The sequence below is a fragment of the Rousettus aegyptiacus genome, unplaced genomic scaffold, assembly GCF_014176215.1.
Source record: "Rousettus aegyptiacus isolate mRouAeg1 unplaced genomic scaffold, mRouAeg1.p scaffold_m13_p_4, whole genome shotgun sequence".
Classification (NCBI taxonomy): Eukaryota; Metazoa; Chordata; class Mammalia; order Chiroptera; family Pteropodidae; genus Rousettus; species Rousettus aegyptiacus.
The window spans coordinates 158,335,437-158,361,456 of NW_023416307.1; the positions used below are offsets into that span (position 1 = coordinate 158,335,437).

The 26,020-nt window shown below is 58.1% G+C and overlaps 1 protein-coding gene across 10 annotated transcripts in view; it reads right to left on the reverse strand.

Annotated features, from left to right (window-relative positions):
- The window catches only part of CNTN4 (contactin 4), a 637,177-nt gene that overhangs the window by 7,257 nt on the left and 603,900 nt on the right, over positions 1-26,020 (reverse strand). For 8 of the 10 annotated variants that reach the window (XM_036220057.1, XM_036220049.1, XM_036220051.1 and 5 more), the window contains 9 exons: positions 20,377-20,552; positions 15,838-15,958; positions 12,246-12,404; positions 9,985-10,134; positions 8,487-8,557; positions 7,200-7,434; positions 5,666-5,778; positions 4,936-5,122; positions 4,395-4,507 (listed from right to left, as the gene is read on the reverse strand). In XM_036220057.1, the coding sequence (XP_036075950.1) occupies positions 4,395-4,507; positions 4,936-5,122; positions 5,666-5,778; positions 7,200-7,434; positions 8,487-8,557; positions 9,985-10,134; positions 12,246-12,404; positions 15,838-15,958; positions 20,377-20,552 (1,325 nt within the window). The remainder of the gene's footprint in view (positions 1-4,394; positions 4,508-4,935; positions 5,123-5,665; positions 5,779-7,199; positions 7,435-8,486; positions 8,558-9,984; positions 10,135-12,245; positions 12,405-15,837; positions 15,959-20,376; positions 20,553-26,020) is intronic. The other 2 variants (XM_036220058.1, XM_036220056.1) reach the window with 1 other exon arrangement.

Below are 26,020 nucleotides of genomic sequence, written 5' to 3' on the forward strand. Positions count from 1 at the left end.
GGGAGCTCCGTGGCGTGACGCAGGCGGCGGCCAGCACCTGGCGGGCAACACCCCGCGCCGTTCGACCGCATCAGATCAGCACCTTCGACTTCCACAGAGCTGCGCCAGCGGCCTCGCCACGAGAATGGGGAAAAACACGCTGTCTCTGCGGAGGAGGCAAGTCGCCGACCGCTGCGCCACGGGGTCTTCGTCTGTGAGCCGGGGCCACGGGCTGCGCCTGCGCCGTGGGTTACTCTGAAGCTAACATGAACCGGGACGGAGCCGCCAGGGCCACCCACGTCGCCCGCCGCGCTCTGTGGGCGGGTGCGTTTGTAATAGTGAACCCAGACGTTTTCCTGTTACCTCGAGTGACGTGAAGTCACCGGAGGGTTCTGGGCCCTAAACTTTCTAAGGTCAACTTCCTTTTGAGACTGTTCACCCAAGCATAAATCCCGTGCATCTAGACAGTTTAGGTGAAAAAGCAAAGTATACACGCACACACACACACACACACACATACTTTTTAAAAACTTAACTCTCGGATTATACGTGTAGCAATTCAACACCCGCAGCCGGTTACAGGGACATTCCCTGGGGTCTAAGTGGGGGAGGACGGACTTGGGAATCAAGAAGGCTGGGAAGAGCCCCCCTTCCTGCCACCGGCTCCAGCCCGCCAGCCCCTCTCCTGCGCCGTCGGCACCTGTGGGGGGCGCAGCTTTCTGTGCACCTGACACCCATCCGTCAGGGACGCTTCCCTAGACACAACTCCGAGCTTGGAGGTGACCCTAATTCTTCACAGATGCAGTTTGGATCTACAAGATATGATGAACCAACATGAAAAACTGTATTGGCAAAAAATAGCTGACTCTCTGGCTTAGACGGATTCCAGCCCCTGGCCTGCTGCTCTGATCTGGAAGGTTCTCCGGCTTAGTGCATCCCAGCCTTCCGTTCTAGTTCTCGGGAAACGAATGCCGCCTGCCCAGTCCTGCTCCAGGCCAGCGGGCCTTGGCCGCGAGGTTGGTGCCCCTGGGTCCGTCCTGCTCGGTTCCCCGCCACCACGCCCTGCCCGATCCCCTGTGGCTCGTGTCTCAGAGCTCTGCAGAGGTGTCTGCTGGGGTGCAGGACTCTGAGGGCCTTCTCGGCGCTCCCCGGCCGGCTTCTCGTGCACGAGGCCCCGAGGGCAGGCAGGAGTATGAAGAAGAAGAATAATACGTAGACAAGGCTCGTTTCCCATTTTTCTTGTAAAAATGCCCATCGTCTCTCAGCTCACGCTCAGAGAGGCGGACATCGGCTTGCGTACAGGTCCTGGCCCGGGGAAGGCCGGGGATGCTCGAGGCCCTTGGGGGCTTCGCCCTCGCGTCTGGGGGGCGGAGGGCGTTGGGTCGACGCCCTGCGGGATTTCTAGCCGAGCTGACATCTCGCTTGGTCGCCTGAAACACCGTAGGCAGGTCCCTGCCTTTCACTGCATCTCAGCAGCAGCTCAGATACGAGCTCAAATCCAGTGCGAGGGCCACCCGTGGGACTCGGGGCGCTGCAGGCCCCCCGCAGCCTTCACACTCTTCTTCTCGTCTGTCTGCTCTGATGCGCGAGGCTGGAGGGCCCACCTCTCTCTGTGTCTTCCGCACCCCTCCCTGGTGTGGCGGAATCAGCCGATCACGCCTGTGTTCGCCTCACGTGGTGCCGAGGTCCCAGCCGGGCGGCCTGGCTGCAGCTCCCAAGCTGCGAAGGTGTTTCTGCCGTGGCCGTCCATCTTTCCTCCGCGTGGTCGGCCCTCACGTCTTCCGGCCCGCCCAGCCCCGTGTCCCCTGTCCTGGATAAAACTCACCGGACAGACTCTTCCACGTGACTTTACACTAAGAGGCTAACGGCTTAGGAGCTCGGGAGGCGAGGGCCCCCATAGACGTGTCCCCTGGCCGGGGACATCGTGGGGACAGTTCAGGCACTGGGGATTTACAGCAAGGCATCAGTCAATCACGGTCACCCAGGCTGACAAAAGCACTTCATAAAGTGTGGCAAACAGAGCCTTCTGGCCGTTAGGGAAGGCTCGGGTGAACTCAGACCCGAGCGGTGAGTGGCCAGTGAGGGACCTGGCAGTAAGGGGGGGGGTCCCAGGGAGGAGGGGCAGAGATGCGAAGGCTCGGGCGGAAACGAAGATTCTAGAAAGTGTCTCTTCGGTCAAAGAGCACGTGCGGTCCGAGCGAGGGGCTGACGGGCCTACGGTCACCGCCCGCAGGGGATCGAAGCGCGGACCCTCTCCCTCTCCCTCCGCCCCGTGCACCCTCCCGGCGGGTTCCTGAGCCGGGCCCGGAGCAGGAGCTGCGGGTCGGCTCCGTGGGCCCGTTTCTCTTCCTGCGCGAGCCACTGCCCGTGGGGCTCGGGGCAAGCCGCCGCGGCGGGAGGGTTTCCTGACGCTCCAGCCCTGGCACTCGGGGCTCTGCCCCCCACGACGTCGGCTTCCGGCTCCTGCTTCGGCGACGACCTTCCATGGGCCCCAGGCTCTGTGACGGGGACCTGGCGCACGGCCTCCCCAGTACCCCCTGCAGACCTCGGCTCGGCCCGCACGGCGCGGCCCCCAATGTCGTTCAAAAGCAAAACAAAACAAGACTGGGTGACTTGCCGACGTTGTAAAACTGAGAGTTTTTTGTTTTTTGTTTTAAATAGAAACCCGCTTTTCTGCTCCCCTCGGAACGCGGGCGGGTGGGCGGCCCTGGGCCTGCCGGCCCACCGGGCGACGGGCGGCGAGCGAGGAGCAGCGGGCGCGCGGGGCAGGCGCGGGCGGCCCTCGCCGCGTTCTCCCCTGCGGCCGGCGAGGCCGCCACTCGCTCGCTGCCCACTTACTCCGTGGCGGGCGAGAGACCAGGTCCCGAGGCTCCTGAAAGTTTAGATAGCCAAGATCTTCTACTTGAAAACATTTTAAAATCACTGATTTGACTTTTAGAATGTTTCTTTTCTAATAAAAACTATGGGAGAGATCATTCAAACGGACTTGCACATTGTTTTTTTTCTGTGGAGGACTGAGCGGCAACCACGGGCGGTCGGGGCGTCCAGTGTCTTCTCTCAAGCCTCGCTTTGGCCGCGTAGTCACGGCGCCCCCGGCTGGGCGGCGGTCACAGCGCCGCAGCACGCGCTTGTCCGCGCCGCGCTTCCTCTGCGACTCACGCGGCAGCAATCCAGCGAACACGCGGTTTTTTCCAGGAACAAAGAGCCTCCCTTTGAACCGGGTCCGCGTCTGAGAGCTTTGGCTCCTAAGAGCTCAAACGCCGCCCGCTGCCGCCCACACGCCGCCGCCCCTCACGGCCACAGCTCCCCTGCTCGGCGGCAATTCCGGTCGTGCCATCTGAAGCGGCCGCCGGGCGCCACGAGTCTCCTGTCCTCCGGCTCGGCGTCCCCGGCTCCTTCATCCACTGTCCACGCATCGCGGGGTCGGCCGCCAGGGCGCATGCATGCCGTGGCCGACGGATGGCCGCCCCGAGCCCCTCGGCCCCGCACCCCACGCCGCCCTCGCGCGAGAGGCAGAATCTCCTTCCCTCCCTTCGGTCCCCAGCTGGCCTGACGGTGGCCGGTCACAGCCTGAGCCTCTGAGAGGACTCCTGCCTCTGCTCTCGGGGCCACCGCCGTGTGGGAAGGCTGACCACCCCGAACGCCCCGGGCTGCGGCAGAACCCCAGCCATCCACACGGCGGGCCCTTGGGGGGCCGTGAGCTGTGCCCGCCCTCCCGACCGAGGAGCAGGCGGGTGTGAAGAAGCATGTAAGTCACCCAGCCCAGCAACGGCCCGTGTGACTCGGTCCGGATTCCCGAGGCGTGAGGGCTGAATCTCGTCTGGGCCTTAGTTTCGGACGGTTGCTCGGGGAGCAGTTAGGGAGCCGAAGACTCGGGCAGACGTTGAACAGCCCCCTCTCACGGTGACCCCTGTCTACATCTTTTCCTTTTCTAGCTCTTTAAAGACAGGCTACATGAATCGGGCACACGAATCTTCCTAAAAAAAGAAAAATCCTTGCTTCTCTTTCTACACATCAGTCCTCTTACCCATAGGGTCGTGAACACACACGATTCAGCACTCGCGGTGCTGAGGAGCTCTGCTGCCGAGGAAATGAAAATGCCGCCAAGACGAGAACGGAGCCACGCCGACAGAAAGGCCGACCGCGTGGGTCCTCGGCACTGTCCGCTCACGTGACCTCGGGCTGCCGCGCCGCCTGAGCAGCCGCGAGCCGGCTCGCTACACCCCGGCCCGCTGCCGGGGCCCGCTCGTCAGACTCGGACCAACCGAACCACCTGCGGGCAGTGCCCAGCGGCCCGGGGCGGGCGGGGGGTGCTGCCTGGGACGGGGAGAAAGCCCTCGGTCCCGATGACGCGTGCGGAGGGCCTCTCCCCGCGAGCGGCAGGATTAGGGGCCTTTGCGAAACGAGTTACCCACTTTGTAGCCTTTCACTTCTGACTCGTTGTCCAGGGCCTTCACCTGGTCCCAGCGGAGGATGATTTTGGAGTCCGATGAATTCCATATGATGTTTCCGGGGGGCTGACTTGGTGCTATAAAAAAATTAAGATATACGAAGTCACAGATTATTAAGTCGCAATGGATTCTGAGGAATAGCTCCTCACTAGAATCCGAGAGTGGAGGCAATTTAATGGGCTATTGCACTAATGTGTGTCTTCAAGGTCACTAAAATCTGACGACTTAAGGCATCGCAAATGGAAAAAGATTCAGTTGGTCGCCTAACATTTATAGCTAAAAGAAGTGGCCCTTCCCAGCGAGGAGCAAAACATTTATCTTTCTGTCCTCCGCGGCGATGAATTCGGCACGGTACTCACACAGGTTCGGTTAAACGCGAAGGTGAATCTGAATCCACACACTGATACCAATTAGTGAAGCAAACGACCACTGGGAGGAGGGGCCGGGGAACGAACTCGGGGTACGTCTGGGGGGCCCTGGACCGCCTCCGCGCGGCCGCTCTTACGCGGCTTCCTGGTCGTCACGTTGACGGTGGCGCTGGAGGGCCCGGTCCCGGCCGTATTGTACGCCTTGACGGCCAAGTGGTACAGCGCGCTGCCTTGCAGGTTGCTGATTTTCGCCGACGTCTGATTCCCAAACGTTCGTATTTTTCTGGCGTCCTCCTCCTTGTCGTCGTGTCTCCAGTATTTAATCTGAGGACACAAAGAGAGGGGCCTGGGACCTCGCGCCTCGCGGGGACGCGTCCGCCATCGTCCGGGGCCGTGCGCGTTGACACCGATGCTCGCGGCGGAGCTGATTCTCCGTGACGAGTTGTGAGCCGAGCTTCAGAGCCCTGAATGCTGCGGGAAACGGAGCTTCAGAGCCCTGAATGCTGCGGGAAACGACCCTCGGGGAGAAGCGTCCCCTTTTGTGCTCGGGTCACAGCGAGCTTGTGCTCGGCACAACCGGTCTTGGTGATTTCTCCCTCTTTCTTGCCTCCTTTTGCTCTGAGCCCGACTGACCGTGGGCACAGAGGGCCAAGTTCATCTGGACAGCCATCCTAGAAGCGCTCAGACCTGCACATGCTTTCAAACGCATCTCTGGAGGGTGTCGCAGAAAAGGGGCGTTTGGTGCCTCCACGGAGGCCTGGCCTCGACCTGTGCGCGGACGTCTGGGCCCTTCCCATCACGGTGTGTCTCAGAGACACCGCCAAGCGTCGGGATCCTTCAGACCCAGGGCTCCGACCCCTGACTCACCTCGTAACCTTGTACCCGGCCTTGGTTCTTCTCCTTGGCGGAGGCCCAGAAGACTTCAATGTCTGTCGCAGAAAGACTTCTGGCCGAGATGCTGGCTGGAGGCTTGGTGGGCTCTGCGGAGGGAACGGAAAAGGTCGCATCTGGACCAAGACTGCTTCCCAAATTTCAGTTAGTTTTACAGGACTTTTCCCCAAAACCGTGTACCATTTTTATACATTAATATTTTCCTTTCAGCGGTCCTTTTTAAAGAAAAACCAGCCATGTCATGAGCAATGACATTCATGAAATCCTGGTTTTGACTTGATAGCTGTGTTTTTCTTTTTCTAATGCAATTCGAATCCACGCAACCACCAAACAGCTGTGGAAGTCCCGATTCCCAGCAGCCCACGTCCCCCCTCTGGACGGCGCGCCGCGCTCCAGGGGGGCTGCACGCGGCGTCCCCAAGGCCCCGCCTGCCCAGACCTGGACGCGTCTGCCCGCACGTTCATCAATTCGGCATGTGCCAAGGGTCTGTGCGTCACGCTCGTTGAGACACCAGGGACGCAGAGGCGGAAAGTTAATGGCTGGTCCTCGAGAAACACTCCTCAGTGAGGACGTAAAACTAAAATCCAAAACGCACAGTGCGCGGGACGAGCGTCATGGTGGAGAGTGTTAGGGTATCGGGGCGAGCGAGGCGCGGGACGCAGCTGGCCGGGGACCCGCGAGGGGCCGTGAGGTCCACGCTGAGGCCCGGAGGGCGAGACGACGCCACAGGCGGGCGTGACGGGGCACGTCCGGGGGGGGGGGCTGCACGAGCCGGGGCCCTGGCCTGGTGGGCGGCTGCGAGTCCCTCGGCTGGGGCCGGGCACGGCGTGCGCGAGGACGTTGCAGGAGCTGGGGGTGGCCGGGGGGCTACCGAGTCTGAGGGGCTGGCTTCTCTCTCGGGGGGCGGGGGGGCCGTCACATCTCCACCTACTCCAAATCAGTGACTCGACTTTCAGATGTCTTAGTACAGGGTCATTCTGAATTCGAAGGCGAATTCCAACGCTACCAAAGGTGCGAGGGGCCTTCAGAGAGCGGGGGTCACCCAGGGGCAGCGACGACGCACGGGAAGGACCCTGGGGACAGTGACGAGAGCTACCGCGCTGCTTCGGGGCGCCCCCTTTCCTTAACCACGGAATGACTTCTAAGTACCCCACGACTTAGAAAAGAAAAACGGTGAGAGGAAATGCAGGTTATCGTCTGATATTCACCAAAGGGATAAAATCGAGTTCTTTCGAGAGTGCTGATGATGTGTAAATAGAGGCGACCATCGTCCGCGGAACCTGCAGCTGTGGTCCCTAGCCAGGACCTCGCCCTTTGTTTTGATCCGCCGGGGACCGGAAGTCTTTCTAGGAGACCGCTGGCGGTTGATGAACCCCGTTTTTCACATCGCACTCCCCTCAAATCACAGCAGGCCCTCGGCTTGTGGGCGCGGTGCCCAACCGAGTGTCTGTCCTAAAGTCGGCCCCGAGAAGGGCAGGGCCACCGCGGGTCCGGGCGGCGGGACCCGTACCTTCTTCTGCGGAGTACACCAGGACGGTGGCGCTGAAGGGCCCCTCTCCCCGGTTGTTGTAGACGCCCACCCGGACCTCGAAGGGGGAGAAGGGGCGCACGCTCTCGTTCCGGAACACGTATCTGCAGGCGTCGGCCGAGGCCAGCACCGTCAGCATCCAGACGGCCGTGCCGTGGGGCCGGAAGGCCACCACGTAGCCGAAGCCTCTGCCGTTCTGCAGCTCCTCAGGGACCGTCTGGGGAAGAGGGGAGGCGAGAAGTCAGGGCGACTCGACGCAGACGCGAAATGCTTGCCTCCCCCTCCCCGGAACACTCCGAGCTCAGTTCCCCCTGCCCCCCCCCCCCCCCACCTATCTGATCTCGGGCTTTGCCAAGGGCCGGAGGTCCCGGCGGGTCAGGGGCTGCCTTAGATACTCATGAGGTAGGGGAGCAGGATTAAAACAAACGAACCACAAACAAACAAACAAACAACCCAGAGTCTGCAGTGCAGGGCGCGGCGTCGGCCCCGGATCTGGGACAGCCGGAGACGACTACGGACAACACAGGCCGTGGATCCGAAGCCGGCGGCTCCCACCGCGCCCGCCACCGCGGGGCTTCGTCCAGTGCCACATGCACGAGGACCTGAAGGAGCGAGGGCCGTCCTGGCCGGGCCGGCACGTCCCCCCGCTGCACTGGGGGGCCCAGCCGGGGACTGACCCTCTTTCTCTGCCGGGGCTTCGGCTGAATGAATGATTTTAACTTCGGGGCTGTTGTCTAGGATCCTTCGAAAACATTAAGAACCCTTTCTCAAACTCCCGCCTCCTCCCCCAGAATCAATTTCTATAAACTGGCGGCTAATCTTCCTCCGGGTTGTTGAGAAAACACTTCACAGGGGACGGCCCGGCGTCAACGCTAATTGCCAGGAAGTCACGCTGGGTCACTGACTCTGTCGCCGGCAGACGCTGTGAGTCGATCGGCCACGGAGCAAATCAGGGAGAAAGCCAGGACTGGTGTGCGTGCGTACGTGTGTGTGTGTGCGTGTGTGTAAAGCCAGCTTCGCACGCACACACACTTTTTTTCTCATGTCGTCTCTCTTTCGCGACTGTCTCTCCTACGAGGCAGCGGATTTAAACCTAACTCGGCAGTCGGCGGGCAGGCCCCCTCTTTTCCTGCCAGCTGCTGCTGCGTGAGAGGGAGCGTTTGCATGCAAAGGGATTTCAGCTGTTAAAAACAGGGGAGGGACCTTCCCAGTCATGTTCACACGGAGGGAGATAACAAAGCGGCCTAGACTAACGCGTGACCCATTTACCTCCCAGGTTATGACCAGCTCAGACTTGCTGCCTCCGCCACCGCTGACGTTCGCCGGGGCGACTTCAGGGACTGCAGAGGAGACAGGGAACGAGTCACGCCGGGTGGGGGCGGGGAGCGGGGGCCTGGCTGAGGGGGCCCCTTCCAACAAGCACTGTCCTCCCAGAGCAGCAGCCGAGCGCCCGAGGGGTCGAAAGCATCACTTGAGGAGGCGCGGTGGGCCGAGCGAATGGCTCCTCGTCCCGTTTCCCGTTCGGCAGGGGCCGGTGCCCTGTGAGGCGGTGCCCCCGCGCTCGGCTCCGTCCCCAGCGGCCGGGCCCCTGGCGGCCTGGGCAGGCGCTCACTGACCCCGTGGTGGCACACAGGCGGGGCACACGCGCAGCCGGGCAGGCCCCCAGTCTGACCGGACGGGGACGGCACACGCAGAGCGGGCGGTGACGGGGGTGGCGTGGGAGCACGCGGCGTGGGGCCGCGCGGGGCGGGGCCGGGCTCGTGGCCCCTGGGAGGAAGCGGGGTTCCCAGCTGGGTGGTGGAGGCAGGGGTGGGCACGGGTTGGCCCCTGGCTCACTGGGCTTAACCTGTTTGAGCCCCGCTTTTCTCTGTGAAAGAGGGGACATCACACCAGCTTCCACCCTGGGATTGTGGGAGGCATTAGTTACGGTTTTGGGGGGGGTAAGGCCTGGGGGCCAGCTGTGTGATCGTCATTGTGTGAAAAAGAGACTCTAGGCAGATTGCGGCCATGTCTGGTCTGGCTGGGGCGTGTTGTGGTGACCGGCCACGTCCCTGGGGTAAAGCGAGGACGTGGATCTAGATGGGACTTTGTCTAAGAGAAGGGTCCGAGTCCCCCTAGCTTGAGGCCCTGCAACAAACACAGGGCTCATCTCGGCTGGGGGCCCCCACGGCCCACACTGGGGTCCCCCTTCAGGAGAGAGAAGTGAGGGTGCAGCTGGCTCGGGCGTGTGCAGCACCCCGCCCCCCTCCCCTGTGCTCGTCCGGCTGCGGCCACCGGGTCAGACGGAAGCGCTGGCCGGGCCCCCGGGGTTAGCTGGACACTGCGGGGGTCAGCTCCCGGCTGTGCCCTGCACCCCGAGAAAGCCTGACCGAGCACAGCTGAAGAACATACTCCTCGCCACGTGTGACTTCTGTGAGTTGATGTCACTTGAAATGGGGGTGTGTGTGTATTGAGAACAGTATGCGTCCTGGCGGCGGTGGTGGGGGGGGGGTCCTAGCAACAGACGAACCAGCGGAGGAGAGTGGGCGTTTGAGAGGACCACACACAGCGTGACGCCCACACGGGGCCCAGGGAAGGGCGGGCACCGACCCGCCACTGAAGCTCGCTGCTGGTGTGTGTGCGCGTGTGTGTGCATGCGTGTGCATGCGTGTGGCTCAGCGACCACCAGCCAGGGACGGGCAGGTCGACCGGCTGCGGGTGGGGTGGCGGGGAGGGCGGGGAGCCCCCTGGCGGCCACGGGACGGGCCCCCAGCGCCCAGCTACTCACGGGCCTCCTCCGTCCTGCGCTTCTCCGACGGCCGGCTGGGCTCCCCGATCCCGATGGCGTTGGCCGCGACCGTGCGGAACTCGTACTCGACCCAGGGGTTCAGGCCCACCACGGTGGCGGTGAACGTCCTCCCGTCGATGAGCTCGGGGACTGAAAGACAGTGGAGGGACTCCCTGTGGGGGAGACGGGGACTCGCGTCCGCCCGTCCCTGTCACCAGGGCACCGCGGGAGACCCGAGAGGCCGTGTGAACGGCTGTCTCGGGGCGGGGGGTCATCCCAGAACTCTGCCCGACTGGCGGCTCAGACACCCGCGGGCGACGTCACAAAGCACACGCCCTCGAGGCCCAAAGCGACGTGACCGTGATCGCTGGGACCGTGTACCCCGTCTCCAGCGCGGGCCACACAGCGAGGGACACACCAATGCGTCCTCACGACCAGCCTATGCTCGGGGCGCGAGGGCCGTCTTCGTTGCTCTGAGGGGGGGGACGCGCCCCACAAAGGCCAAGGGGCTTCCCGAGGCCGCGTGCCTTTGCACCTTTGTCTGCCCGAGGGCTCGGTTCAAGCACTCACAACAGGGTCAGGACTTGTGCGCCCACGGTCCTGTTGGGACGTGGGGAGCACACCCAAAGAGAGAGTCGGATGGAAGCGTAAACGGATGCCCGGAGTTGGGGGCACACACGGTGGGGTCGGGGGGCAGAACCGGCCGGGCTCACCCAGCAGCGCTTGGGGACGGGCTCCTCCGCGACAGGGCAGGGCCCGGACGTCACGGCCGTGACGCTCTGAACGCTGCTCTGTGCTCCCTGCCCGGCCTTTGGAGTTTTCGCCTGACAACTACAACGCTTCGCCATTGGGCCCAGAACATGTGACGAGCGGTCTCCCGGGACAAATGAGAGGCCACCGTACTGGTGTCCGGACTTCAGTGGTGTACACAGTCCCACCCCTCGAAGGGGACATGCGGGCTTTGAAGTCAGACCCCCGGGATCCTAACCCGGAGTCTACACCTGGCAGCCGAATGACCTTGGGCGGGTCGCCTGACCTTTCCATCCGGGCCCTGGTCTCCTCGCCACGGGACGGGACGAGGCCAGTCCCGGGTGTGGTCCCAGCGCATCAGGAAGAGCCGGGAGAAGCGCCCAGCGGCGCGTGCGGCAGGGCCGGGGCTCCGCGAGTCCGCGCGGCCGTGTCCCGGACGCGCTACCGGCATCGCGACCTCCGCCCTCCTCCTCCCCGTCTACGCGGCGCTTCCTGTTTCTGAAACCGCTTCGCCATCATTTCTCTCGGGCCGCAAACAATTCTCATGACACCCGTTTAACAAGAGCGAAGGCGAAGATGTCCCGAGGCCCGCGGGCGAGCAGACGCGGGACGAGAATCCGTGTCTTCCGACGCCCACATTTCCCGTCTCTCCTTCCTAAAACCCTCCCGTGACGCGGGAAAGTCAGCATCTCAGCTGGAAATGCAGGAACCTACTTCCGGGGTTGGACGAGTTAAAATGAAGACAAGACTGGGGCTCTGGAAACCAACACCAGTCACGCGACTGCCCCAGCCCGGGCCCATCGCTCCGAGTCACTTCTGCTGTAGGACATCGAGGCCCCACAGCCACCCTTGCGGGCTTCGGGGCTGTGTATCTTGATCACAGTAACTACTTCTTTGTCCAGTCTTTTCCTCGAGTGAAACTTAAATGAAATAACAAAGTTTGGAGCGGTTGACAGGGCCGGAGACGGGATGGCCAAGTCATGTATTTTTTTTCAGCAGAACAATCTCACGGCTCTGCATGCCCAAGGTTTCCATCTCAGACGACGGGCGGCCGGCCAACAGCCTCTGGGGGGGGCGCGGGTCTCGGCTTCTCGAGAGCAGGGTCCACGCTCCACAAAAACCGCCTTCCGGGGAGCAGGGGACACTGCTCCCTGAAGTGCACCGTTCCTGGTACACGGATGGAGCCATCTGATTTTTTCTCTAATGTACTTCATAATGATTTTCATAACTAATGCACTTAGAATGTGCATTAAGAGAAAATACAACCAAGGCAACAGATCTATCCTTTTCCAAACGCTACTGCTCAGGCTAAGTTAAAAAACACACAAAGAAAAACATTTTCAAAAAACGACAGGCCCGTCGTCCGAGGCCCAGGCGACACCGCCGTCTCGTGTCGCCCGGAGCTGCGCCCGGCTGGGGACCCCGATGGCCTCGGCGTCTGCCGCGGGCGTTTGTCCCCGACGCGGCGTCAGGAGGCCCGTGAGAGGCCGGGCCGGGCGTCGGGACGGTACCTGTGCTGACTGCTTGCCAGCCCACGGAGAACGGAGTCCTGGCCTGAATGACGTACATGGTGACAGGGCTGTGGTTGTTGGGCCCGGGTCTCCAGGAGAGCTGGGCGGTGGTGTCTGTGATCTCGTCTATGGTCACAGCCTCTGGGGGGCCTGGAGGACCTGCAAGAGAGCGAGACCCTCAGACCCGGAGCCGTGCGTCGTGTTCGAATGGCCAAGTAAGTAACGTGGTCACCGAACGGAATGGGGCCTGACTCCAGTGACCGCTGTGCACTGCTCTCGGATCCGTCAGCTGTCACTTCCTCTCTGAACACCCCGCAGGTGCCCGCACTCTTCCGGCCTCTAAAAATACAGAGAAGAACGGGACGCGGCCCCTTCCTTCCGGGGGCTCGCCGTCTAATAGAAAAAGCTCACGGGTCAAGAAGGAATGGCTGCAGAATGGTCATTCCAGATGCTGAGGATTCGGGGTGCCACAGGGCCCCACGTTCATTCACTCGCCCACCTTGTATTTCCAGCATCCTGCCGGTATCCGGGGGCAACGGCGGTGGTGACCGGAGAGGAGAGGCTCCCGGAACGGGCGCTCCCGCCACCGAGGACGTGGCTTTGAGCGGAAACGGTGCCAGAACCTTGGGCTGGTGGCGCTGCCCGGCACGTTCCCGCTGCGCGTCCCCCGGGCCCCGTCCCCCAGCCGCTGAGAAGGCGGCCGGTGCTCGAGAGACGCGAGACGGTGGCTCCTTCACAGCAGTTCTCAACCGGGCCGCAGCCCCGGGACCTCCTCGCGCATCTCACCTAGAGTTTTCCATTCGCCCTCGTTGTTTAAGTACCTGAACCGTTGAGATTGGGGGGCCCGGGGGGAGTCAGTTTTTTAAGGAAGGCTTGGAAATCATAAAGAAACGGGGGATGGATCGCGGTCGGCCGGCAAAACACCAGATGTCAACGGCCAGAGCAAAGATGCAAAGCTGCCCTAGCATCAGGAGGCTCGCTGCATTTCTCGGGAGGCACAGCTGACCTCCCGGGGGACAAGGTGACTGTGGGGAACACAGGGGGACGACCCGGGTGCCCATCGCTCAGGCACAAGCAGCTGTTCCCAGGAGGGATTTGCTGCTCCCAGCACAGCAATCCAAAAACCGCCAGGACACTGTTGGGCCATGCCACAGGGGCCGGAAAGGAGGAGACCACCCACAGAGGTGACAAGTTCACAGTGATTCCCTGGAGTGAAACTCTGCTCTGTGATTCTCTCCCGAACCCTTTATGTGATGCCCTAAATTCCTCTTTCCTTCTTTAAAAGTCACTTTTATAGACCCACAGGTGAGACTAAATTTATCTGCTCCCTCCCACTCCGGAATGAAAGGTCTAGAAATCCGTGTGCTAGAACGGATTAATTTCCCACGGTGACATTTCAGCCTGTCAGTCTAAATCCACCTCCGCAGAACCGAGGTAACCTTTGGTCTTTGGGACCCTCGTTAACCAATAACGTCCCGAAAACACTATGCCCTTTTTCCTCACCAGCTTTCTCATCCTACATGTTCATCTCCACCTCACCCTTTTTTTTTTTTAATGGCTGCGCCTGCGATGTCCTTTAAAATCAAGGCACCAGAAGCAGAAAACTCCTCAACGGATTAAACTGTTAGTTGCTGAGCCCATGATGGGCAACTGCATAGGAAGGAAATGGAGGGGCCCCGAGGAGCGGGGACTTTCACAGCTGTCTGCTCTCAGTCACGCGGCAGCCACCCTCCCCGCCCCGCCCCCAACATGACCTTACGGAATGTTTACGAGCTTTGTTTTGGGGAAGTGGGGTCCCTCTTTCAAAATGACAAAATGAGCCAATGTCTTATTTATCTTCTGAGCAGAACGTTCACCAGGCCGCGGGCTCTGTGGGGTTTTGTCACGGGCCGCAGCAGGGGGGTGTCGGTGTGACTCCGGGTCTCTGTGCCTCGCTCAGGGAAGGGTGGCCTTCCTTGCCATGTCAGGAGGCTATAGAGTCAGTCGTGTACATATCAGGGAGTCAAGGAAGCCAGAGCTATGCTCATTTCCAGGACGAACGTCTCTAACGTGGCAGCAAAGTGCTCCCCTGCTCCTCCCACCCCCCGCGACATGCAGAAAAGCCGCAAGGGCAGAGCTGGAGGAGATAAAACGCAAGATTATGGTTTAAAATGGCATGTTAATTTATTGGCCCTTACTAACTGATTAGACTAGATTTTCTTTTAGACCGCGTTTGCAAATCCCTCCTGGTATTTAATGCTATTTTCGGTGAAATGAAGTATACAATATCATTTAAGGACTTCAAGTATTGCTGATTTAAATATTTATTAGTCTAATTTATTGGTGTTTAAACTGCTGATCTGAACATTACCCTAATTAAAGAGAGGATAGATGTTCTGCCACGGAACTCTTTTGTCCCCAAGGGGACTGCGGGCCGGCTTTGGCGATGGCGCCCACCACTGAAGAAGGAAGTAAACACGTTTCCATCAGTTATTCTGTGGGTGGCTCTGTCCAGGTCGAAAGTGTTTTCCCTTATCGCGTGCGCCCTTATCTGCAGCATTACCGAAAGCCTTTTTAAGCAACTTAAAGGGGAACCGAGGCAGACGGGATGGAAAAGCTATTTTTGTCCAACTTCTCTTGACAGCGAGTTTAAGCTGCTGACTCCCACGCACCCCCCCGACTCGCCTAAAAGGACAGCAACACTTTCTGCAGCTTCCAAGAACCCTCGTCTCTGCACTGATTCATCCGCCTCCAAATCTCAGCGCCCCTGGCTTTTACCTCCTTGCACCCCAAGTTCTGCTGGCCAGAGATAGCTATGCGCCGTGGCTGGGGGTTCGGGTGCAGGAGACGCTGGCCGGAGGCTATTTTGATGCTATGAGTGGCTTCGTGACGAGACCCCTGAGTACGCGTCGGTTTTGTTCTGGCGCACATGCCAGTTGGCAGAGGTTATCTTCGCTAAAAAATATTTCTTTAAAGCCCATGCACTGTTCCTCTATACTCCAGTGTGTGGGGCTTGGCATTTGCCCTCCGTGGCTCAGACAGGGGTTCACAGCCATCGGGCTGAAGTCAGGCCACGCTGTTTGCAGCCACGGGACTCGCTCCCACGTCAGTTTTTACATCGACTCTCTGCTTATTTACTCTGGCTCTGGCAGTCAGAAGTCTCTCTTGAAAGCCATCTTTTAGGAACTGGGCAGAACTATCAGTTTTAGAGACACAAAGGGAGGAAACTGGGAACAGCGGGTGATGATTTTGCATTGGGCCCTGAGAGCCGCGGCTCGAGCACTCACCGGCTTAGCCAGGATGAAACGGCAAAGCGCGGCCTGAGCCCTCGGAAGCCATCTGCTCTCGCTCCTGCGAAGCTGTCCCGGGCCGGCTCCCGTGGCCATCCCAGGGGTGACTTTCCCTATAAAGTAACTGGATTTGCTCTGCCTTTCCTGATGACCTCCCGGGAGGAGTCGATACACACTTAACATCCACGGACTGTTAAGTGCTGTTTACAACACTTAGCCTCTGCCTGACCGATCCTCCACGATGCTAAACTGCTGAGGTTTCTAAAGCTCCGTGCAGGGGTGCAGGCCACCAACACGTCTTCAGGACAAAAGCTGAACTCTACCTCTGACGATCAGGTCCGCAGTGGCGGACAGCCGGTCCACGCTCGTCCGGACCGTGCACACGTACTTCCCAGCATGCTTCAGCTGGATGTTTCGGATCATCAAATCGCCAGCTGAATCCTGCTGATAAAGTAGGGAAAAGTGGGTACAATTAGTCTTTAATGAGCTCTAAATATCGTTATCTCAGGAAGGACCCTGTGACTAATGGATTTATTTTACCCGGCCGGCGAAAGCATTAGCGATGCAAGCCGTGGCCGATGAAAAATGGGGCGCCGCCCGAGAGATAAGGACAGCGACGTGCTCAGAACGCACCTGGGACGAGGCCTCGCCTGGCTTCCCCGGGTCCCTGGACTCATGCCGCCGGCGCCTGACCCGGCCCCGAGGGCTCCTTCAGGCTCGCCCCGGCCCCCGCGCCGGGCCCCTCGCCCCGGGCCCCTCGCCCATCGGCCCCCCCACCCCGGCCCCTGGCCCCCTGCCGCGGCCCCCGCCCTCGCTGGCGCTTCCCACGCCTGGGAACCCCGCACGCAGAGCGGCCCACCCCGCGCCGGCGCGGTGACCACTCCCGGGTCTGATGGGCGCCCCGCGGGGACCAGGCCCCCGCGGACGTCGCCGTCACCTCGTGTGCCACCTGCTTCCCGAGCGCCGAGGGCAAGTCCGACGTGCGGGTCCGCAGGACTCGCGGCCTCCCGGGGTGGATGTCTCCAGGGCCTGGAGGTGCTTCCGCGCATTCGCCGGCGGGGCGCTTCTGCCGCTGGGGGGGGCCAGCAGGGCGCTTCTGCCATTCGTGGGGGGCAGGGGGGCCAGCGGGGCGCTTCTGCCACACGCGTGGGAAACGGGGTGCTTCTGCCGCTGGGGGTGGCCAGCGGGGTGCTTCTGCCATTCGTGGGGGGTAGGGGGGCCAGCGGGGCGCTTCTGCCACACGCGTGGGGAACGGGGCGCTTCTGCCGCTGGGGGTGGCCAGCGGGGCGCTTCTGCCATTCGTGGGGGATAGGGGGGCCAGCGGGGCGCTTCTGCCACACGCGTGGGAAACGGGGTGCTTCTGCCCTGGGGGGGGCCGGCGGGGCGCTTCTGCCACTGGGGGGGGGCCTCCGCGCGCCCCCACGAAGGCCGCATCCACCCGGAGCGCGGAGCGCGGCCGCTGCACCCGCGGGCGCCGTGGCCTCAGGTCCGGCACGTCACGTCCTCCCTGAACCCCCTGCAGGCGACACGATGACGTGGGGTTTCCCGCCCCGAAGTGCAGAGCCGCGGGCTGCCCGTCCTCCGGGGGGCGACAGGGACCGCGCGCCCCGCTGGGCGCTGTCCGGCGTCCATCCAAGCCGCGCCTCGCGCTTCGGTGCACAAACTCGCTGGATGCTCGCGCGGCCATCGACCGCGCTCCTGCCTCCTCCGTTTGTGGATGAGGAAACTCAAGCACGAGGAGCTCAGGTGACTCGTGAAGTCACGCAGCCGGCGCGAGGCCGAGCCGCGGCGGGAACCCGCGCGCCAGCCTCAGTCCTCGCTCCAGGCGGATGCCGTCCTGCCGCCCCGGAGGCCTCCATTCTCCTGCTCTTACGCTCCTTCCCAGTCCCAGTGTGACACATCGCACTGTCCCCAGGTCAGTGGGAGGCACGGAACTGCCAGGAGCTGTGAAGAGGGCCCGAGGACAGGCGGACACCGAGTGAGGATGGAGCTGAAGGTCGGGGACTCACGGTCCCGGGCTGCCCTGCTGCGCACCTTCCCGAGCCTCCTGACCTCTCTGGGCCTTCGTGCGCTGACCTGAGCAGGAAGGACACACCGCCTACGAGCTAGGTTGTGAGGATCAAATAAGATTGCGCGTGCGCGTGTGCGTACATGTGCACGTGTGTGAGTGTGCACGTCTGTGCGTGTGCATGTGTGTATGTACACATGCATGTGCACGCGCGCATATTTGTGCACACATGTGTGCGTGTGGAACCCCTCTGACAACTGCGGAGCACAGAGTAAACGGAATCTAGAATTATCGATGACCTTGATCAATTACATCAAAGTCATCCGACCCCATTCAAAAAGAGCTGTGATTTTTTTCTTTGACCTGGAAGCTCTTTTGCTTACGACACGTGGTTCCTCATCCAGTTTCCACTACGCACCGCTCAGTAATCCGGGACAGCTGCTCCCCGATTTCACAGGGTGTCGGGGAGCAGCGACAAGCCGATACACACGGACGCGTCTGATCAGTGACCTCTGGGAGCGCGAGGAACCCCGCCGCCTCATTGTCATCACCACTTCTTTACCTGAGACACTTCCCACGTTTGGACTTCGAGTACAGATTTAAACAGGACTCGTGCCTTGCGAGGGCCGTGTGTGGAGAGGGTGGGGCCGCGCCCTCGTGAGGGCGGCTCCATGATCACGATGACCCGCTCTGTTTGCCCAGCGTCTGAAAGCCGGACGCACCTGTGGCCTGGGGGCCCGAGCGCACGGCAGCCGTGGACAGGATCCTGCGGGTGCCCTTCCATTACACGTTTTGAGCAGGTTCGTGTTTTCAAAGTCAAGCCGAAACAAAGAGAAACAACGGCCGGGCCGCGGCGTCCCGTGGGAGGGGACCGGCTCAGCGCTCTCATTCCCTCCGGAGTCGTGAGACCCGGCTGGCGACTGGATCTCGGCTAACGTCCCGGCCGGAGAGCACGAAGCAGCCCCGAGAGGCTGTCAGAGGACGACGACATAGGAAGTTTTCCAAAGCGTGCGGTCATTGGCCAGCTCTGCCTGGCGTCCTGCCCGCTGGACGGACCCAGGTCGTGGACACAGAGAGAGGGCCGGCGTCAGAACCGCTTCCTCACCTCTTCCCCTGCCAAGTGCCAACCCGGCACGTGCCGATGACCCTGGTGGCTGACGCGCTCCGCCCTGACACTCGATGGTGCTGTCCGTACGCTGTAGTGACAGCTGGTGGGCCAGTACCAGCCACGCAGAGGCGGGGAGGACGTGCGAATCCGCAGATCGAGGCCACCACAGAGGTGGCCAGCAGGGCCTGGCTCCGCGAAGCGTGCCTCCACCTGGCCAGCCTCTGTCTGACTGGCAGGGCGCGGGGTTCGATCAGTCAGACACCGGTTCCTATTGAATGGCACCTGTGTCACTCTAGAAGGCGACATTCGCAGCATCTCCCGCCCTGGGCACTGGTTTCAGCATGAGCACAAATACTCTGCTTAATTCATGAGGGTCTCCTCACTCCACACTGTCCCACTATCAAATACGGCCCCCCTTTCCTTCAGTTGACGCCGGCGCGGAGTTTACCAGGTCCCCTGCTGTGGGAGGCGCAGGGCGGGGTGCTCTGCCGGACCCGACGCCTCTGTGCCCTTGCGAGGATGCCTAGCCATCCTCTCTCTCGCTCGGTCAGCGTTACTGGGCCGAGCCGTGTCCGGGGAGTCCGGGGTGGTTAGCGCTGGCAGTATCACGCACCCTTCCTGCGCAAGGGCTCCCGGAGAGGGTCCCTGGCGACCGGGGACGCCCGTGCATGCGACGCGCTCGTTTCTCTCCCGTGCGACCAGCGTGGTGCACCCGTCGTTCGCGGTTCTTGGGAGAAGTGAGAAGCTGCCACTCGAATCACTGTTGGTGTTCTGCGACTCAGCCGATAGACACTGTCTGAGGAAGGCAGCGAGCATGTGACGGGGCAGGATCACATTCGAGGAGAAACAGGTCCTCCGTCGATGCTCTGTGGGGACCGCTGTGAGCCATTTACCTCAGCGTAAGGCAGGGGTGGGATGAGGTGGGCGAGTCAGAGTCATGGGCAGCACGGGGCCTGGTGACGGCGTTTCAACCACGGCCCCGTTTTTATGTGGTTAGACCCCTCCACGCGAATGGTGGCCAGAGTGAATGTCGGTGAATTATGAGGCTGTATGCCGTGTTAGGGCAGAAAATTTTTTTTTTTTTGAGAACGACTGTGATTGACCCAAATTATTTCCAGATTTAACCTTTTCTTGATGTGAGCTCAGTAATATGCATTTTTATGAAAAGTAAGGCATTTTGAAAACTCATCCATGGGAATTCGAATTAATAATAATCACACTTTCGAATTTAAGAACGTGAGCCCTAACACCACAATGACGGGTCTCCTGGAAGAGCCAGAGGACTTCCATCAGACACTTCAAAACATGTTAGTAAACTGTCCCTATGCTATTTTCTCCGTCAGGTTCGGGGGCACATAGTAGGGCAGGGCGCACGGTAGGGCGGGGCGCACAGAGCACGGCAGTTGAAGTTCCAAGCTGAGTTCTGCACCTGAATAACCACGAGGCCTGGGCAAGCCTTACAACCTCGGGGCCTCAGTTTCCCCATTCACGCACGGCATTAATAACTACCCTGGCGGAGCTGTTGAGGATTTAGAGCAGAGCGCCGCAGAGGGTCCCTGGGTAAGTGATGCTGCATTGATCATGCAAAAGGTAGGAGGAATTACCTGAGCTTTTTGAAATAAGGTGCTTGGACAAAATTGTCAAAGAACAAATTGATATTTCTTTTTGAGTTAAGCTGTGTGAGTCAGGGTGGGACAGCTCCCCCACACTCCGCGTTTCCGGCAGAGGCCGGACATTGATGCTTACCCCGCCGACTCTCTCAAAGTGGTCCCCGTCTTTGTCAAAATCTATCAGGTGTCCATTAAACGACCAAGTAAACACGATGTCCAGCGAGTGGTCATGGGTCACCTGGCACGTCAGAACAATGCTTTCCCCGACGGTGACGTCCATGCTGGAAGGGGGCACCATCACCCGTGTCGCATCTGCAGAGGGGAAACACGACAAGACAACCAGGGCTGTGGGCTCGTGAGGAAACAAACGCGGCATCCAAGAGCGTGAAACGCTGAGCAGAGTTTCACTTTGTTTCGCTTTCAGGCTGTGACCTCCGTCATCTGAGCAGCTCAGATTCGGGCCAGGAGGCCGTTTTTAATAAGAAAAGATGAAAATATGCATTATGCCAACCTTCCTGGAGCAACGGAACCCAGCTGGGGAGCACTGAGGTTGGACATGCTAAGAAGCTTCTAGAAGGGCCTACTCTGAAATCGTCTCTTCAAAAAGGTTTCATATCTCCCCATTTTCACTAGAAAGCACTATTGCAGCTGAGTGCAAACAGGAAAATCCATGTTAATTTGAAGTTTGTTGGGCTTTTTTTTCCTCCCTATTATAAAAGTGAAAAATGTTTAGTATGGAAAATTTAGAAAATTCGCGAGAGTTAAAAGGAGGGGTCAACCCGTCCCAAAAGTAAAATAAAACAACAAAAAATGATCCTGTTTACTCTCTCACTATCCAGCTTACACCTTTATTTTCATTTCAGTATAATTTCCCCCAATTTTTTCTTAATCTACTAATGCATTATTAAGTTTGTAAGTTTTAACCATTTGAAAGTAGTAGACATTTTTGCATATTTTATGATAGCTATAATTATTAAGAATGCTGTTAATGATCATGATTGACAAAACGATATATGTTACTTCTTTAAAAGGAGGGGTGCGAATCTGTTTGGAGGTCACTTTTCACATTATGATTTGAGCTGGGAATGGAATGGCTGGCTTCGCTGAGACAGTACGTGAGCTGGTATATAAACTGCAAGGCTGCACGCACACGCAGGTGGTCTCACCTGTCACTGCAACTCGATTTCACAGTGTCAGAGAGTGCAGCAGGGGAAAGTGATCTAAGTCCAACAGAAAGGCCATGTAAGTGACTAGAGAGTGAAACCGTGAATTCGGCCACATTCTGGAACTTTCTCTGCACTAAACCAAATCAAACAAAACCAACCCAACAAATCATGACAAAGAAGACAAATCCAGAGCAAACACAACGATAAAGGAACACTCGATGGTCCCCGTCTGTCTTCCTGGGACGGCGCGGGGCTGAGTGCGCTTCTAGTGGGTGTCCTTCCTACAGCAGAGTCTCCGCTGGGGACTTGGAAGTGAAGCCTCCTGGGAGACTTTTGACGGGCCTTCTTTCAACAACCCGCGCTAAAATTCCTCTTTAGAGAGAGGATTTAGAACAGGATTTACCCAATGATGGAGAGCAACCACCTGTGGTCATCAGAATAGAAAAGCCCATGCCCCCCCCACACACACAGATGCCGGTCTGCGGTGGGACACCCTCGTTTTCTGAAAACGGGGAAAAATCATGTTACGTGGGCTGGTGAGCTTTCGGTCACTGTCGAATGTGTAACAGCCATGAAATGAGTGAAAACGGAATGTCGGCTAGGGGGAGATGGGGGGCCTATCTCTTATTCCAAAACCTGAGGCTTCTGCAGTCTCATAATCAAAATCCGCTCTATTGATTAAATGATCGGCAGGACTAGATACAGATTGAGGTTTTTTTTTCTTTTTTTTTTTTAAATCAGGGGAGGAGTTGAGAGCAAATCACCTTAGAATTCCCAGCAAAACAAACAAACAAAACTAAAATAGCTTCATTTTGACTTAACATGTCACTTATCACTTTTGGATTCAAATTTTTCCCTCATCTATAAATGAATAATACCTGGCTGAAATTATAGGCATCTACAGTTTTTATGTGGCAAGACGTTGCCCAATTCTATTATCCACAGCCGTCCACTGCCTTTGCCTGTAGCAATTATTTTCATTTTAATGTATCTTCATTCATTTGCTCATTTATCCAGCAAGCATGTATTGTGTGCTATATGGCTGACGGCATCCTAGTATGATGAACAACATAACAGAGGGAATAACGTTTGTAATAACTGAGCCCCTTGCGTCCCAGACACTGTGGTGAGCATCTTCAGGGCTTACTTCATTTCTTCTTAACCAGCAGGTGCCATGATCGCCCCTACCTAATGAATGAGGGAACGTGGCGCGTGCGAGTGGAGAAGGGCCCCTCTGCTGTGCTAAGCGGCTGTGTTCCATTTCGCCGACAACGGGGTCTCCGTTCACAGCTCATCCACGGTCTAAGCGCACAACCCCGTGATTTGCAGTCTTCATTAGCTGTAGTCAATTGAAGACGTTTAAACGCAGGAGAGATTCAGAGGTGGCCACAGAGTGAAGACGGTTTCGGAGAGTTTTAGTGCAATAGTGATGAACTTGCTGCCTCAGGCAGGTCAAAAGCAGAGATGATTTTCTGCTGAAAACGCTGATGCCAGCTCTCAGCGCGCATCTTGGACTTGCGAGGGCAGAGTCCGAGAGCCAGGCTCGGGTGTGTAAGAATGTCTTGGCTTCCTGTCCCTGACAGCTTCAGAGGGAGCAGCAAGAGGCTGGCACATACTTCAGCACCCAGAGTCATGTGCAATTCTGGCTCCCATTTTTTTAATTGACATTTATTTGTTCCCTGAAGAAGTGTTCATCCCTTCATGCACAGGCAGGGTTCTGGGGCAGGTTTCATCACGGGTGGACTCAGCTTCCCATGAACCGAGGACCAGAGATGTCCCCTAACTCCAGGGCTGTGGCAGTATGATCGCTGCCCTGACAGCTGCTAATTCATTCATTCAGCTCTCGTCACCAATCCACATTCTGAGCCCTGAAGCAGCGAGAATGAATGCAAAGCAAGGCGCGCGCCGCACACACAGCAGAGGGGCGCCCTTGGCACCAGAGAGGATTAAACCGGAGAGGTTTAAGACCTCATCCACTCTGTTTTCTCAAATTGCACGCTTATTCAGAACTCCTGTTTTCTGTGTCGTGCATTCTGATGCTTGTCATCTGATTAATTTCCTTAACTTTGAGTACAAACACTGTACACAAACAGATGGCTTCTTCAAAACAAAACTGTCTCCCCTCCTTTGGTTTTAATTCATCAGGATCAGGAAGAACTTCTGTGTCCGACTTCTGCTCTGTAGAGTAAATCCAACTATTGTTCTGTGAGTAGAACTCTCACAGGCAATTAGAACTCAAGATGCGAAGTGGTGTCTGGGTTTGGAAGTAATTAAATAGCAACAATAAACAGGACCAACGACACCCCTAAACTTCCCTGCTCGCAGTTGGTCCACCACGTGCGGAATGATAAATTCAGAAAGAGTTCTGAATAAAACTGATGCTTAAAAATATACATGTACTTACCAATTGCCTAATCCTCCTCGAGTTGAAAAAAAAATACCTGTATGTTCCGTAGTGTTCCATTTGTTATGTTCTATGATACCTAGAGGACAGAAAGTAAACCAAGCACTTCGTTCTAAAGATCACGATGACCATAAGAGTTAATTATTAACCACTCTGTTGATGATTAGGTCATTAGATGTGTATATTATAACACGGTGTCCAAGTCATAACACATTCTGACTTGCACCGTGAAAGCTTTCTGATTTAGGGCTTTTATTATCCGTAACAGCGAGTGTCTGTGGGTCCACAGGATAAGAACCCCATCGTGATGCCACTTCTCTTGGGCCACTCCAGCCTTCCCACTGCGGCCGGGCTGTCTCTCACTCACGGGGCCAAGGTAGCCACTCAGTGTCTATCGGGAAAGTACGTAAAGTGTGCAATGGTAATCTTCACTCATAGAGGGTATTCGTCTCCTTTTGTTAGTGAATTTCTTGATGGTGATGGTTTTTTGATACTTTTTGGCCACATTGTGTCTTTTTTCGCATATTAATTTTTATAGAGAATATGTTAAAAATCAGACACTTCAAGAATGGGAGCTCGTCAAGGAGCTGACAGCTCATCTCAGATGACACAAGGGGACTGGACAGAGAACTATTTTCAACAGCCAGATGCCACCACAAAGACGGTTGATTAATGATCACAGTACACCTGGAGGTAGCATGTTATTGAAATATAACGGGACCTCTCTAGCTGGTCCCGTTATATTTCAATAAAAATAAAACCAGTGCTGAATGAACTATTATTCATCAATTCTGCATAAAACACCCATCTAAAAGAATACCCTAAGCACTGGATGAGAATTAAAGTTCCTAGTGATTTTAAGCTGAATGCATTCTTTCGTTTAGGATGAAATTTAATAGGGACAAAGGCAAAAAGCTACACTTAGAAAACCGGCTGCACGGGTACAGGCCGAGTCAGACGGCTCTGGGGGCTCACAGGAGAAAGGCTTGAGCTTTTCAGCGTCGACAGCCAGAGAGAGCTCAGGCCGTCCTTGGTCGCGTTCACAGCGCGCGGTGCTCCATCTCAGAGAGGTACAAGCCCCATTGCATTTTGCACTAACGGGACCAGAGAGCTCGCTAAGCGGCTTTGAATTCGGCAGATTCATAGTGAAAGACTAATAAATCTCTAACAGCTAAAATAGCTGAAAGTATTTGACCCAAGAACAAGAAATTCGAGAGGACAGAATAGAGGTCCTCATACGTGAAGGGGCTACAGGCAGAAGATGAATGCAGCTCATCTTGTGCGGTCCCCGAGTGGAAAGCAGAGTGTCACCAGGAAGGCGTGTGCTCCACACAGGGCAACTTTCTGACGACTTGATCTTTCTCACAGGGCGATGGTCCATCCCAGACAGATAATCGCCATGTTGGGAAGTATTCGAGCAGAGGCGGCACCCTCAGGCAGGGGTGTCGGGTGACACCGAAGGCCGGCCAGGCTGGACGATGCCCGTGACCTCTCTGGGGGCCACGCGGACCCGAGCCACCTCCGCAGCTCTCCCAAGCACCGCACACCCTGTGCCACCTTCCCCTGTGAAGCTCGTGCGTGCTACCTGTCTGCTCCGTTCCTTCCGCAATGAGCTCGAGTGCCGTCGCGAAATGTCACTTACGCAGACCCCGTGCATCCCCGTCATCGGGCCCCTGAGGGCCAGCGGCCACGTCTCACACGGCCTGCCGCCCGGCTCCGTCCCCCTCACCCAGTCGCTGATAATCTGAGAACCGCGGATGTGGCGACCGACGAGACCGAGGCCCGGGCCAGAAGAGCGGGGGGGTCAGGACATGTCCTGCGTGTTTCCCACTCTGCGCCCCGACACGCGTGTGACACCACGGAGCGTGAAGGAGCCCCCGAGGGCTCGCTCGGGCGCGGAGTGGATTTGCCTCCGAGGCCACAAGGGTTCACTGTTTCTTGCTTTAAAAAAGTGGCTTATTTAAAAAATAACTTACTTTGAAATAATGTCCAACTTAAGCACGAAGAACGCCGTCACTGTCACACGCTCCCTCCCGCCCCCCATCGTCACTTTACCGCATTTGCCTATTTCCTTCCCTCTCGTGGATGACATAGACATGGGGCATGTCACATTATCTGTAACATATAATGTCTGCCCAATCGCGTGAGTCTTTTCTCGAACTTTTTGAGAGCAGCTACAGACGCGAAGTCTCATCACCCCAAATGTTCAG